General features: G+C 41.2%; 2 protein-coding genes across 2 annotated transcripts; both read left to right on the top strand.

Annotated features, from left to right (window-relative positions):
• Window positions 1-9,283: 9,283 nt before the first annotated feature.
• Window positions 9,284-10,243, top strand: LOC137149569 (olfactory receptor 6B1-like). Its single transcript, XM_067543083.1, has one exon. The coding sequence runs from the start codon at window positions 9,284-9,286 to the stop codon at window positions 10,241-10,243; it is 960 nt and encodes a 319-aa protein (XP_067399184.1).
• Window positions 10,244-13,805: 3,562 nt separating this feature from the next.
• On the top strand, window positions 13,806-14,720 carry LOC137149584 (olfactory receptor 10A7-like). The gene has a single exon (XM_067543099.1). It carries the CDS (start codon window positions 13,806-13,808, stop codon window positions 14,718-14,720), a length of 915 nt encoding a protein of 304 aa, XP_067399200.1.
• Window positions 14,721-15,358: the final 638 nt, after the last annotated feature.

The raw sequence follows: 15,358 nt of genomic DNA, 5'->3' as shown, positions 1-15,358 counted from the left end.
CTAGGGAAATACAGAAACACTAAATGTCAGAGGCAGGACTTTCAAAGGTAGAAAAGGGAATCCATGAACTCCCATGTACTTCAACAAGTGATTAAGGGCAGATTTTCAAAAGTAGTAAGTGCTTAAAATTGCCGAGAGGTGCCAAAGGGAGTTAGGACCTACACTGAAATCTGTGAGTTTTTGGTGCCTACGTGCTTTTGGAAATCCCGCTAGGTGCTTAAACACCTTTAAAATATGTCCCTAAGTGTTATGCAAATATGAATGTGCATTAATCTACACAGCACAACGTAGGGACTGTGGTTTCACAAGGTGCGGCTAGATGGCTGGGATGCTTTAGTTGTGGTTGGTCCTGCTTTGAGCAGGGGGTTAGTCTAGATGACCTCCTGAGGTCCCTTCCAACCCTGATCATAGAATCACTGAAGATCTATGATCTAATCTATGATTCTAACATATGCTAGCCACTGAGAAGTTTTATACCACACAATATAGGAATAAGGAGCTGAGCAAAAGTTTTGGAATTCAATTGCACCGTTAATGATGGGTCCAATCTTGCAACCTTTCCTCACCTCAGAAATTGCCTTGCCCCAATTCTGATCCCACTTCAATTATGTTTTTTACAACATTTACTTCTGTGGGAGAGCCTTCCCCTTGAAAGCTGAAGGAGTGAGATAGGGATCGGGACCGGGGAATTACGTGATTGTCCTGTATTCCTATGTAATTTACATACAGGCTGTGCGTCACTAAAAAACAAAGAGGCCCCATCATAGTTTGTCCCCTCCTGGAATGCTGGACTGAGCTTCTAGGGGACCTGTCTAAGGCCTACAAGAATAATGACTCTGGACACCATTAATCAGCCTTCTTAGAGTTTGAGTATGGCGAAAGAAGCAGAACAGTGCAGGGGAGTCTCTGCTCAGACCCTGAACTGCTGTGGGGTCTGGTGCACAGATCAGGCAGATCCAACCCTGTGGAGACCAGCATACAGAGAGTTAGAGATCCGACCTAGCACCAGCTTGAAGCACAGGAATGACAAAATGGCTTACAGCCTTGGGTATCCCGAGATTTACTGTCCCCAATAAAGTCCGCTGAGATTGCAATTTTGGGGTGTGGCATTTCATTGCTTGGGGACCATATTTTTGGATTTTGTTTCTGGTGTACTGGCTTATGCTCCTTGTTAAGAGTGATCACATTCATCATTTTCCCAAGGGACTGCTCTTCCCCCTCATGTCCCCGGCACAATGAGGAGTCACCTTGGGTGCAGACGTTGGGCACCACAACAAAGAAAAAAGGAGCCAAACCATGAGAGGAAGGGGAAAAAAACCCTCCAATTAGCAAGCACTAGGGAGAAGCTTTGACCCATGCCTTGGGGGAGGTACCAGGTATGTAGGTATAGAAAGACAGAATGACAGCTAGATAGATTTTCAGGGGGCTAAGGATAGATAGATAGATAGATAGATAGATACAAGTGCAGAATCCTGAACTTAGAATGGAATAATCCCATCACAGCTATAGACTGGGGACCGACAGGCTAGGCAGCAGTTCTGCAGAAAAGGACCTGGGGGTTGCAGTGAACAAGAAGCTAGACATGAGTCAGCAGTGTGCCCTGGTTGCCAAGGAGGCTAACTGGGCTGCATTAGTAGGCGCATTGCCAGCAGATGGAGGAAAGTGATTATTCCCCTCTATTCGGCACTGTTGAAGCCACATTTGGAATATTGTGTCCAGTTTTGGGCCCCCACTACAGAAAGGATGTGAACAAATTGGAGAGAGTCCAGCAGAGGGCAACAAAAATGATGAGGGGGCTGGAGCACAAGACTTATGAGGAGAGGCTGAGGGAACTGGGCTTATTTAGTCTACAAAAGAGAAGAGTGAGGGGGGATTTGATAGCAGCCTTTAACTACCTGAAAGGGGGTTCCAGGGAGGATGGAGCTAGGCTGTTCTCAGTGGTGGCAGATGACAGAACAAGGAGCAATGGTCTCAAGTTGCAGTGGGTGAGGTCTGGGTTGGATATTAGGAAAATGTTTTTCCCTAGGAGGATGGTGAAGCACTGGAATGGGTTACCTAGGGAGGTGGTGGAATCTCCATCCTTAGAAGTTTTTAACTCCTGGCTTGACAAAGCCATGGCTGGGATGATTTAGCTGGGGTTGGTCCTGCTTTGAGCCGAGGGTTGGACTAGATGTCCTAGATGAGGTCCTCATCTTCTATGATTCTATTATAAGATAAGATTGATTATGGGTCCAAATACTTTATGGGGATAGAGAGAGATATGCAGGTATGGCTGATCTGCCTTCTAACCTAGAATAATTCTCCACCAACTGCACAGAACATTACAAAGAGACGCGCCTGTACTTATACTATGCCTCCTCCTGGGTGCTCTCAGCTGCTGACACTGCAATAAGCGGCAGAGATTCTGAGCTGAGGACGGCTGCACCTACCGTGTCAGGAATGGACATCGAGCTTCCATTTGATGGGATAATCCAGAGGGAAGTCTTGGAAAGAACGGAGGAAAGGTGGGAGAATCCAGATGAAAGACAAGAATTGATGGGGAGACTGAAAGGCATGCGAACCATGTGTAAATGGGCATTAGTCTGGATGCTGCAGAATGAGAGGGAAAGACACAAAGAAAGAGATCTACAGACAAATAGGCACAGAGAGACAGACATCAGACTGAAAGAGGGAGAAGTGTAAAACCCCTTTATTTAACACGAGAGCTGTTGGGGGAAATGATGGTTCTGTTTGTTTCTTTTCACAGAGAAGTTTGTCTTTTTTGTCAAGACCCTGACAAGCCAATTGTGGTGGCCAACATCGAAATGTTCTCCAAGAAACGCTGAACATTTTTGGTGCTTGACTAAAACATTTTCAGTTTTTGGCCGAGACATTTTTTGAAGAAAAAGTGAAATTTTCCAAGGAAAACAGATACTTTTAATGAAAATGTTCATTTAATTGAAAATGCAATTTTCCATTGTTGACTGACTGGCTGGCTGGCTGGCTGGCTAGCACATATATATCATATTAATAATATGTATTTTAGTATGCATTAAACACCAATGACAGTAAGCACAAATATTGTAACAGTAGCCTAAACTGGCCTTGCGTTTGCTGAAGGAAGCATTTGGCATACGTGGACAGGAAACTTATCAAAATAAATACTACCAGCTGAAATGTGTAACTTGGAGAGGATAGCTTCTGCGTAAGGTGAATGAAATGTCACTGCACATGACTTCTCATCAGAGACTGATATCCTACAGAACCTTTTTCCTATACCATGCTAACATTAGATATTTGGTCTCTTTAGTACACTTCACAATGAAATAACCAACCAATCTGTCGTCAAGCAATTGACTATACAATTGATCAACACCATCAAAAATAGTTCTGATGGACAATTATTTACCAGCTCTAATAAACATATGAGCGTACATTAAATATAGCATATCCCAAAAGGCATTATAAAAAAGCTATGCATTATAAAGTTGCACAAATAAAAGGATAAATAAGTAAGAAGCTAGATCAATAATATATCACTGTCATCAATTTCACTCAAACTATCACCAGGTTAATTGAAATATGTCCAGATTATCAATCATTTTAAAGGTCTAATCAAGCCACAGTCTGGTCCTATGACCAATATTCCCAGAATGCTGAGTACACCATATCTCTCTGACCCTGCTCTATCTACTCATGGGATTTAAAACAGCTGATTTGGCTTGCCTCAGGAAATAACTGGCTAATAGGGAAACAGTTCACAACTGGTCTCTTTGGCTCCATCTCTATCACTATATCTCACTTCCAGAATAAAGAGTGGCTTGCAAAATACCAACCCTACTGTGCTGAAAAATCTATTGCAAAATATTAAAGAGTGGACTCAAATACCGGCAATCAAAGAAACATTGAAACTCTGCCTCTGGGAGCGTAGAAGAAGTGATGTTTAGAAGCCAAGAGAGAGCAAGACAAACAGATTGATTATTCAGACTTCAAATGTTCTCTTACTTCAAACCTTAATAAGACTTCACTTAGTGACCATTCCCATGGATCCTAAATAAGGCCCCGGGGATTTTCTTAAGAATGTTACAATTTACTAGATCTGGCTGAAATTTGTTTTCCTCTTAGAAAATCCTTCAAAAACTGAAAACTGAAACATGTGAGACAAAATTTGCTGAAAACGAGAAGAATTCAATAAAATGTGAGGCATTTTAGATTTCCCGAAGAAAAAGAAAAATATGGAGGAAAACAGACACTTTCCATGAATAGGTTCATTTTGTCGAAAATCTCATTTCTGGGAAAAAAAAGAAAATGCTGGTGGACAATTTTCAATCACTTTCTAACATTTACCTTTAGTTGTGACTGTGAAGTAGTGACTGTTGTATCAGTGCCTGAGAAGGAGTGACTGGTATATTGCTAGTGTCTGGTTTTGCGAATCATCATCCAATTTCCGTCTTCACTCTTTTATTTTTATTTTCTTCATACATTTCCACTCTCTTGGTAAAGACCCTCTGTTTTTCTTGATAGGCTGATCTGATCTGGCTACCCTGCATTACACAAAACCTTCGTTCCCTTTCTCTGGGTTATTATAGAAGAAGTCAGCCTCCCTGTGTCAGCTGACACGAGATTTCTTGTGATAATCATATCTAAATTAATGTCATGGGGAATTGATTATATTTTGCAATTAATAGGGCAATTAACAAGACTGAAGAATACAACTTTCTACCGTTACTAAGTATTTCATCCAGCGGTAATTGCGTCAAGACCATATTGTCAGGTTGATCTAGTTTACTGGACTTACTCAACTAGTCGAAATCTATGCTGGGATTTTCAGTGGAACCTAAAGGTGTTAGGCACCTAACGCCTATTGATTTTTTGTGGGAGTCAGGCACCTAACTTCCATAGGCCTATTTGAAAATCCAAGCCTATGTTGGCAGACTCTTTCAAGAAAAGGAAAAAATATAAACATTTTCCAGACGGTTCATGCTCGTGTTTTAAGGATTTCTGGGTGAAAGGACTGTAAGAACTGGCCATCAAACAAGTCAACAAAAAGCCAGCTATCTTCCTTAAAGGCCTTCAGGGTGACAATGTTGGCCAATGACAAAACAAATATAAATCTTATTTGGCCCCCTATTTGGCCTCAATATCACATGATATGCAACAGTCTCCCCTCTCATCACCACTGTTGCATCAGAAACCCAATTTTGCATTGAAAAATAGTTTCAATGGAAATTTTTCAATCAATCCTGTGATATGAGGAGGAATTAGTCCCTGGTCTCCCGTAAGCAAAGGGACAACAATTCTGCTTGGCCCTCAATGAGGCTGAAGAAGTGTCCAGAAGATGCTCCTACACTGCACACCTGGGTTAAAGCTAGGCACAACCTGGCACTTAGAAAAGAGATCTAAGGAAGTATTAGACTTGGGCAAGTTTGACCTGGTTATAACAGTAGATGTAGAGTAGATGGCACCAGATACACATTGTACAATGACCAACAGAAGTTGAATTATGTTTGTATTCAACGTATACTGGATAATGACATTAATTTGTAATGATTTGAGTGATTGATAGCTAAGCGAAACCATGAGAGTCAGTTTCCAGAAAAATTAAAACCAATAGAGTAGTTAATCCAAAATCAGTGACATTTTATTTCAAGTGAAAAAGATTATTTCTGAATGAGAAGTTTGAATATAAAGAGCAGATTCTGCTGCCAGGTACACTGGTGTATATATAGAATAAAGCAACTGAAGTCACAGATGTTTTGCTAAATCTTCACTGAGGTAACTAAGAGAAGAATTTGGTTCTAAAAGTTGACATTACATGTATTTAAGTCCACCCAACATAGGTCCCAGTTCAGTAGTCCACATGTAATATAGGCCACAATATATTTCTTCTGGTCGTTCAATGATCCATTGATTTAGAATTCCAGCTAGGGTATATTTTTAAGACCAGAATAGTTCAGAAAAAGGATACACACAAAAAAGAAACATTTTATTGGATTGGTGTGACCTTTTATTAACTGATCTTCAGGAAGTCCCTGGTTTAAAAAATAGCTTGTCAAATATCTATCTATCTATCTATCTATCTATCTATCTATCTACGATGATCCTAGTGATTACTGGATCATTTGGGACAATCCCTAGGGGTATGAATAAGCAGCTCAGGAATACATGAGGGGTGCGAGACATCTAAGATAGATAGATATCCTGTCTTCGTCTGTCTAGGTTCTGTAATGTGGGGACAGACTGCATCTAATGGTTAGTTGCAGAAAATATGTATGATCACATCACTGAACTTATCTTCATGGTCTGGTGAATTATTGTTTCACAGTTACCTGAGCTGTCATCGCATCTACCCAATAAAAAGAAGTTTGAATTAGAATTTTTTCCCTTTCTTTCATTTTCCCTTTGAGTTTAGAAGTTGACTCCTTTCCCATCTCTGCTGATACTGTCTAGAGAATATAGATATAGGAGAATAAAGAGTTAAAAGCTGGACAAGTGGTCAGGCCTAAATTACAGGGAACGGGGTCAAGGCAAGGGGAAACCTTGTTTCTGTTAAGTGGTGTGAATTCTAGTTAGAGTCTGTTATCTTTGTCTTCTTTTCCTCCCTTCCTGGCCATCTGTGCTGGGAATGAGGTTAATAAAATACCTATTGTTATTTCTGTGCAAGGCCTTGGTGGGAAGAAAGCATTATCTTCCTTCTCCCCCTGGCATGCCTTTACTTCAAAGAATGTTAGTGTACAATTAATAGGTTTTAAAGTGATGTGCCTGCCCTCTGTATGGTAATCCTGTAAACAACAAACAGGGGTGGGTATAATCGTATTCACTATGTAGTTGTTAATATTCATTTTATAGGTGTCAATGTAACCAAATAAGGGTCTATGGGGAGTTGCTGGAAATGTATACATTTACATTTACATACTGTTATGGATAAAAGAATTGTAAAGTAACCCCCTCGTTGCTCACTCATGGCGTGGAGGTGGAACAAGCAGGCAATAAAGGGTTCCGTCTCCCCAATCCGCCCCCGGGACAACCTGTTTGGTTATTTCTAACAATAGACATGATTAACTTTTCTGCTTTGGTTAAGTTCGAGTACCTATTAGCCAAAGTACCAAGGGAGATTCGTCCTTCTCAAGTGCAGGATAAATAATGAATCAGAAGAGACACAGGCTCTTTAGTACTTCATACAAGGCAAGGAAAACCAAGCAGGCCATCAGGACCATTGCAGAGGGAATGAAGACCAGTGAAAAAGATGGTGACTGAAAGCTGAGAGGGCAGCCTGAGTCCTTCTATCCAGGACTGAGAGATTATATCGCAGATTCGAGATCATGCAGATCTGTCTTAAAGGTAAATCAACCTTTTCCCTCTCTTCCTATTTGAAATGATGTTATCAGACAGGGAAATAAAAAGACAAACATTAATAGCATCATAGATTCCAGGGTCAGAAAAAACCAATGTAATCATCTAGTCTGACCTCCTGCAAAACACGTAGCCATCAAACATACCTACATTAATTCCTGTGGCACCCCACAAATTAAAAAAAATGTTTCTTTGTTCCAAACAGTGTTAGCCTGAAACATTTTCTAATCTCAAACTGAAATTTAGATGGATTTCCAAAGCAAACAGATGTTTATGTGGCTGGAAATACCAAATTAGCATTCACAGAGATTCCTGTTACAGCCCTTCATGATTTATGGCTGTGGCGATTTGGGGAATCTGACTGTGCAATTTCTGAATTCAGGTTGATGTTACGAAGATGTTATAAAATGAAGGCATACCAGAATGCCTCTATGTGGAAGTTGAATCCAGTACTTGCAGACATGGGCTGACGGACGTACCTACTAGACATGGAGAGCCATTAATCTTCATGGCTGAACTCTGACCCAACAATTGGTATGCTAAGGAAGTTGGCTGGTACATGGAGAAGCTACTTCCTCCAGATTGTTGCAGGAGGGGCTGGTGATGGTGGATCTGGAAAAATGCCAGGAGCAGAATAAAGGAACCAGATGTTGGTAGGGGGCATATAAACTCAAGACACTCACTAAGACAGGAAGACGAAGCTTTGGGTAGGAGAGGAGAAGAGACAGAGAGGTTTTTGTAGTGAGGGTCCTCTGTAGGTATGGACTAGCCAAGTCAGAGAAGGGCAGCTGGGGAAAAGAAAGCTCCATGTTTCGGAAGAGAAGCCATGAGCTGCTAACAAAGGACCCTGGACACCCAAGGAGTGTCTCCCAATCCCAGAGAAATCTCCAGCATGGGGAGAAAGCTGAGGCAGGGAAATGTGGATGGGGTGTTCAAATGTGGATAGGCTAAGTAAAGAGCAATGAGCTTTTAGGATCCTGCGCAAAGTCTTGTCTGTGCATCTGTTGACCTTCACTGTAAACCAGAGGGCTCACACCTATAGAGGCTGACATGAGTTTCAGGACCTGGGCAACTGGATGCCCACTGGCAAGAAGGGTGTCAGACAAAAGTCTGCACCTGGATCCTCAAAGCCAGGAACAGGGCCTAAACTCTACCCAGCCCCAGCACACTAGAGCTTCTCTGACTAGGTTGCTGACAACGGCTCATGTAGGTGTTGCTGTTATCCTAGTCATTTCTATTCAGTTAAATATCCCGCATCAATCACAGTAACATCCCAGCACCCACAACAGTGAAAAACTTTGAAGAGCAATAAGGGAATTCCCCAAAATATCAAATAATGAGCATCATTGGCCGTGAACTCTTCACTGAAGGGAAGTGCTTTTTTAGTCCTACACATCAACATTTAGTGTGTGACAGAAGGCGAGCAAATAATCTGAACTGTTATGACAACACTTAGGTCTCTGGAGTATTGCTAGTGAAAACTTTTTCACTGAGGCGCCTCTTTTGAAGCAAAATGGCTTTTTTAATTAAATGGAACATTTTGCAAAAATCTCCATGTTATGCTAAATTTTGTGGGCGGTTTTTTTCATTTGAAAAACCGAAAACCCCCAAGCACTGAAAATAATTTGGCAAAAACTGGTGATGAAAACAATTATTTTTCTTTTCATCTTTTTTGTTTCAGGGAAAAGTAAAGCAAAGCAATTTCCCAACCACCTCTAATTCGGGTATCTTGAACCTTTATTTGATCTTTTACTGGGGCAATTTGGATGACAGAATATGCCTGATTTGTTCCCAAATGTGCACATAAATGCCGTGGTGTGGGGTTTTGATCCAGTTGTTGGAAAAGTAATGATGAGCTTTGAACCTTTCTGGAACTTAAAAGAAGATGTGATTTAAGTTTATCACCATCATGTTGCATTATTGGATTTGTTTGTATTCCTTAGATATGACCATGGCAAACACAGAGTGGAGAAATCAAACAACCATCACAGAATTCATTCTCTTGGGTTTTGGGGGTCTCCCTGCATTGCAGATTCTTCTCTTCCTGCTGCTCCTAGTGATCTACGTTGTGACCATGGCTGGGAACATCCTCATCATTGCACTAGTTGTGGCTGATCAGCACCTTCACACCCCCATGTACTTCTTCCTGGGGAACTTGTCCTGCTTGGAGACCTGCTACACCTCCACCATCCTGCCCCGGATGCTGGCCAGTCTCCTGACTGGGGACAGAACCATTTCTGTTATTGGCTGCTTTGTACAATTATATTTCTTTGGTTCTCTGGTGGGAACAGAATGTTATCTCCTAACTGCAATGTCTTATGATCGGTATTTAGCAATATGTAAACCACTGCATTATTCGACCCATATGAATGAAAGGTTCTGCTTCCAGCTAGCAGCTGGATCTTGGATAAGTACATTTTTGGTTGCTACCATAATAATATTTTTAATGTCACAATTAACTTTCTGTGGCCCCAGTGAAATTGACCATTTCTTTTGTGATCTCACTCCAGTGATAAACCTCTCCTGCGGTGTCACCCGCAAGATGGAACTTGTGACCTTCTTGAGCTCCTTCCTATTCATTTTACCACCATTTCTATTAACCCTGACTTCCTACGTTTGTATCATAAATGCTATCCTGAGAATTCCTTCTAGCATTGGAAGGCGAAAGGCATTTTCTACCTGCTCCTCTCACCTTATTGTGGTTGTTACTTTCTATGGGACACTGATCATTGTGTATATTTCACCAAAAACCAAGATGTTGCAAGAGCTTAACAAAGTGTTCTCTGTCTTCTATACAGTCTTGACTCCTCTGGTCAATCCTCTTATCTACTGCCTGAGAAACAAAGAGGTCATGGAGGCCCTGAGAAAAGCTGCCAGGAACTTTATGGCTTTCATGAGTACATTTATTTAGGGTAAAATTAAATGAAGTGTATGATCTCCGACATTCAGTCACGGGTACAGAATCTGGCTGGTCTGTTTTCACAGTATTGTAAGTTGTTCAAAGCGGGTGCTAGGTAATAAAAGTTTAACTGTATTGGTTAGATGAATCTGTGTGTGCAATAAATTAAAGTTGAAGACAAGGAAACTGGCACATACAGTGTTTGAACTAAAAAATATAGTTAGAGGTTTTCATGAAATCTGACCATGCAAAGTTACTGAAGCAAGTATCCAGGATGTCAGTTGCATTAACAGCAAATAATCAGAACCATTCGATGTGTTTTTCTTAGTCAAATTGGATGGGGTAACGTTACCACCTGTCTCTGGACATTTCTTTTCTGGGGTCACTTGGCAGCTGGTGGCTTAAGTCCGAAGAGTGAACAGGTTGATGGAGGAAGTGGGAGAAGAAATGGTGAGCTTCATCAGCAAGGCCAGCCACATCATTTATTCAAACACCGAGCCCTTTCACAACATCACTGGGTGTTACTTTTCCGGATCTGAAAGCATGCTGTCTGTGATTTCAAAGGGGCCTAAGGAAGTTAGGAACCCTGTTCCCCATGAAAGTTAATAAGAATTGGGACCCAGACTTCAAAAGCTATTTAGGCACATAAAGATGCAGATAAGCACCTAGCAGGATTTTTAAAAGCAGCTAAGCAAGTAAGGTGCCTGACTTCCATTGGAATCTATGGAATCTTAGGCTATGTCTACATAGACGGTGGCAAAATCGCCGCTGTCAGATCGACTTATCTGGATCGACTGAGTAGTCGGCGAAAACCCGCTCAGTCCATCCAGAAGTCGACGTACTAAAACCACCTTCTCAAGTGGCGTAGCGCTGCATTGACGGGAAAGCGGTTCCCGCCAGCGCAGTGCAGTGAAGACGGCGCGCAGAAGAGAGGCAGAGACGTTGATGGGAGTTACGCAAGTTCTTTGCGTATTTTGCGTAACTCTGGTCGACTGCCGCCAAATCGCCCAAGTAAGTGTCGACCAAGCCTCCGTCTGCGGAAGAGAAGAAAGACGGGAGATTTGATATCATCAGCCTTTAACTACCTGAAAGGGGGTTCCAAGGCTGTTCTCAGTGGTGGCAGATGACAGAACAAGGAGTCTCAAGTTGCAGTGAGGGAGGACTAGGTTGGATATTAGGAAAAAGTTTTTCACTAGGAGGGTGTTCTGGAATGGGTTACCTAGGGAAGTGGAGGAATCTCCATCCTCAGAGATTTTTCAGGCCTGGCTTGACAAAGCCCTGGCTGGGATGATTTAGTTGGGTTGGTCCTGCTTTGAGCAAGGGGTGGGACTAGATGACCTCCTGAGGTCCCTTCCAACCCAAATCTTCTGTGGTTCTATGCTGTTGCCTGCCGGCCTAGTCTAGATTCTTAGGGTCCAGTACCCCAAGAGACTTGTTAATGGTCAAGACATAGACCAGACCTTGTTAAAATGTGACAGTGGGATTTTCCAAAGCACCTCAGCAGGACAGATGCTTACCTGTCATTTGTTATGCACCCAACGGGATCTTAAGGCAGCTAAATACCGTCAACAGTCCGGCCCCCAGTCACCTGGGATTTTTAAAATTGTACCTAAATCTAATTGAAAGGCAAGGGGGGTGCGATGCATTAAACCCCTCAGACCTCGTAGGAAATCCCACCATGCACTGACATTACTGGAGTTATGCGAATGTAGAAAGAGTGTGAGTGAGAAGACAATCAGGTCCAGTTTGTTGCAAGCCCACCTCTACTTCCTTCCTCAATATTCCTCACCGCTCTGGAGTGTGGATGATGGGGAGGAAATCAGATGATATATAAATAGACAGATAGACAGCATGCACAACCGATGCAGCTAGTTTGACTATTTTTAAGGACTTTCCAACATCTCTGAAGGCATGAATGACACGGAGAGAGAGCATCTTTGCTGAAATTTAGGCATCCCAATCCATATTGAAATACAATGGGTTTGGGAAACCTAATTCCTTAATTCCCTTCACATAGTCCATTGTTATAATCCTGGCCATGTGCACAGAGGTGAATCAGGCCTTTTCCGTAGAAATTAGCTAGATCATGCCAAAAGTCACCTAATCTTGTAGCCACCAGAGCTACACTTTCCACTGATTTCAAAGGACTTTGTGATCAGGCTCTTAGGTATGGTAGCTGTGAGAACAATATCCCCACAGGACTTATCAGTTTGTTTTAAATAACACTGCTGATCACTCTCTATGAATAGTGTGATGAGGTCCCTTTGGGTTATCAAATGAGACAACATGTCTTTATATATTTCTGAGTTGGGTAATGGTAATACACAATTCTCCATGTGAAGGTCAAAAACGTGGATGATGTATATTTTCATGTAACTCATTTACTTAGCGGAGAACATGCCGTGAGAAGATGAAGCAATAGAAACAAGATTCTGGTTGCTGAAGAGGTGAAAACAAGGGTTAAAATGACATATGAAGGCCACAGACCAATCAAAGGTAAAAATGGCTTTGCTTGTTAATCAGGATAAATTATAATCAGAGTTTTCTGGCATTCGTGAACAACAGGAAACTGAACCATCATACAAAATGACCGTAAAACGATTGGGCTTGATTCCTTCCAGTTTTGCATTTTGTGTGGTCATTTACACCTACACAAAGCAATTGCCTCATGGGTTTAAAGTGTCACCGTGGGTGTGACTGGGTGGAAAATTCAGATTTGGTAGCATTTTACACCTAATTTATATTAAGGTCTGCATTTCTGCATGGGGTTGACTACCATAATAGTCTACATAATTTTTAATGATATTGTCTATGTATTTCTCATTCAGTTTCCACTTCATCATACTTACTTACTTACTGTATGTATGTATGTAAGATAGATAGATAGATAGATGTGATCAGATTTTTTTTCCCATGGAAAATTTTATCTTTTAATTGACAAACTGAAAACTGAAAAATGCTTGGCTCAAAACATCCACAAAGCAAAATAAATAAATGGATTTTTGGGTGAAATCTTGGCCGAAAAATGCCAGTTTTCATGTTTTTGGTTTTCTAATGAAAAGTCCTCTTCTGTTTTGTGGAAAGAAGACACTTTCTGCAACACATTTTGTTTAGTTGAAAACCCAGTATAATGTCAAAAAATAATTTTCACAATAAAGATTTGATGAGAATTTTTCTTTCTTTCTTTCTTTCTTTCTTCTGGGTCTCTTCTGAAGCCCTATAGAAGTAGGCAAAGAATCCTACTAAACTTCCCACAGTTTTTCTGATGCTATTGGGTGTGCTGAGATTCCTTCTCTTTCATTCTTGTTATTTCTGGGGTTGGGGAGGGATTGGTTCGGATGAAGCATAATCTTGTCACCTGTATTTCTTTTAAAAGGATTATAGTTGACTAGGTTCCATTGAATAGTAACTTTATGAGGCATATGATCTATTTCAAAAGGAATTATTTCAGTGAAGTTCTCTGGCTTGTGACAGGAGGTCACACCAGATAATCACAGTGGTCTCTTCTGACCTTAAAATCTATGAATCACTTAATTTTCCTCTGTGTACATTTCCTTTTCTTTAGATGGAGCATATGGGCACAATTGACAAAGAAAATCAAACAGCCATCACTGAATTTATTCTTCTGGGTTTTGGAGACTTACACGAAATACAGCCCTTACTGTTTGTGACATTTTTATTCATCTACACCGTAACCATGGTTGGCAATATCTTAATTGTTCTGGTGGTAGCAGCTGATCACAATCTACATACCCCCATGTACTTCTTCCTGGGGAACTTATCCTTCCTGGAAATCTGTTACACCACCACTATTGTCCCCAAGATGCTAAGAAGTATCCTTACAGTGCGGGAAGTGATTTTATTCATGGGCTGTGTAGCCCAGTTGTATATTTTTGGATCTTTGGCGGTCACAGAGTGTCTCATTTTATCCGTCATGTCCTACGATCGTTATTTAGCGATATGCAAGCCATTGTCTTATGCATCTGTGATGACCTTTAAGGTGTGCCTTCAGCTGGCAGCCGGCTGTTGGGTAGCTGGCTTCCTGACTCCTATAGCAATGGTCGCCTTGACATTCACGCTGCCTTTCTGTGCTTCCAAGGAGGTTGGCCATTTTTTTTGCGATTTCATGCCTCTGTTAAAACTTTCCTGTACTGACACCCACCTGGTTGAATTTCTGTCTTTCATAGTGTCTGCCTGTGTGACCCTGGTCCCCTTTCTACTAACCTTGACTTCCTACTGTAGGATCATCTTGACCATCCAAAGGATCCCTTCCACCACTGGGAAGCAAAAAGCTTTCTCCACCTGCTCCTCCCACCTCCTGGTTGTTTCTGTTTTCTATGGGACCATCATTATTGTTTATGGAGTCCCTGTAGGAAATCAGTCACCAGCTTTAAACAAGGCCTTCTCCCTGCTCTATACAGTCATCTCGCCCATGTTCAACCCCCTCATCTACAGCCTGAGGAACAAGGAGGTCCAAGGGGCCCTGTGAAAAGTTGGAAGCAAAGTCATCACTTGCCTAAAGAAGAGCAATATCCCATGAGGTGACCCAAGTGACTGAAATCAGAGAATAGTGATTGTCTCAGGTGTTCTGGAGGTTCAACATTTGACTCGCTCAAATGAACAGCAGCAATATGTCTACATACCTGTTTCAAGAGATCAGAAACTATCCTGTGAACAAGGGAACATTTCCTTGTGTGAATACTATTAATATTTTTGGAACATTTTATTAAGGCAAAGTTGCAATAAAACATTAACTTTCTAACATTATACATTACCTATTACTTATTCAGAATCAGTTTAATATTCAAAGAAGATTATTCATCTACACCAAATATATTTTTGCAAGATTCTGTATTGAGAGTCTTCCTCCGTGCAGAATCATAGGGTTAGAAAGGAACACCATGGTCATCTAGTCCAGTGGTTCTCAACCTTTCCAGACCACTGTACCCCTTTCAGGAGCCTGATTTGTCTCATGTACCCACAAGTTTCATGTCATTTAAAAATTACTTTCTTACAAAAACAGACATAAAAATACAAAAGTGTAATAGCATGTTATTACTGAAATATTGCTTACTTTCTCTCATTTTTACCATATAATTATAAAATAAATGGATTGGAATATAAATA

Source organism: Emydura macquarii, unplaced genomic scaffold (genome assembly GCF_026122565.2).
Source record: "Emydura macquarii macquarii isolate MOO-44397 ecotype Brisbane River unplaced genomic scaffold, CSIRO-AGI_Emac_v2 contig_771, whole genome shotgun sequence".
Classification (NCBI taxonomy): Eukaryota; Metazoa; Chordata; order Testudines; family Chelidae; genus Emydura; species Emydura macquarii.
The sequence above is the reverse complement of the archived record's forward strand: the minus strand, read 5'-3'. Positions and strand labels throughout refer to the sequence as shown.

Coding starts and splice junctions, on each gene's coding strand:
- LOC137149569 (XM_067543083.1), top strand. CDS start 9,284: ATGGCAAACACAGAGTGGAGAAATCAAACAACCATCACAGAATTCATT.
- LOC137149584 (XM_067543099.1), top strand. CDS start 13,806: ATGGGCACAATTGACAAAGAAAATCAAACAGCCATCACTGAATTTATT.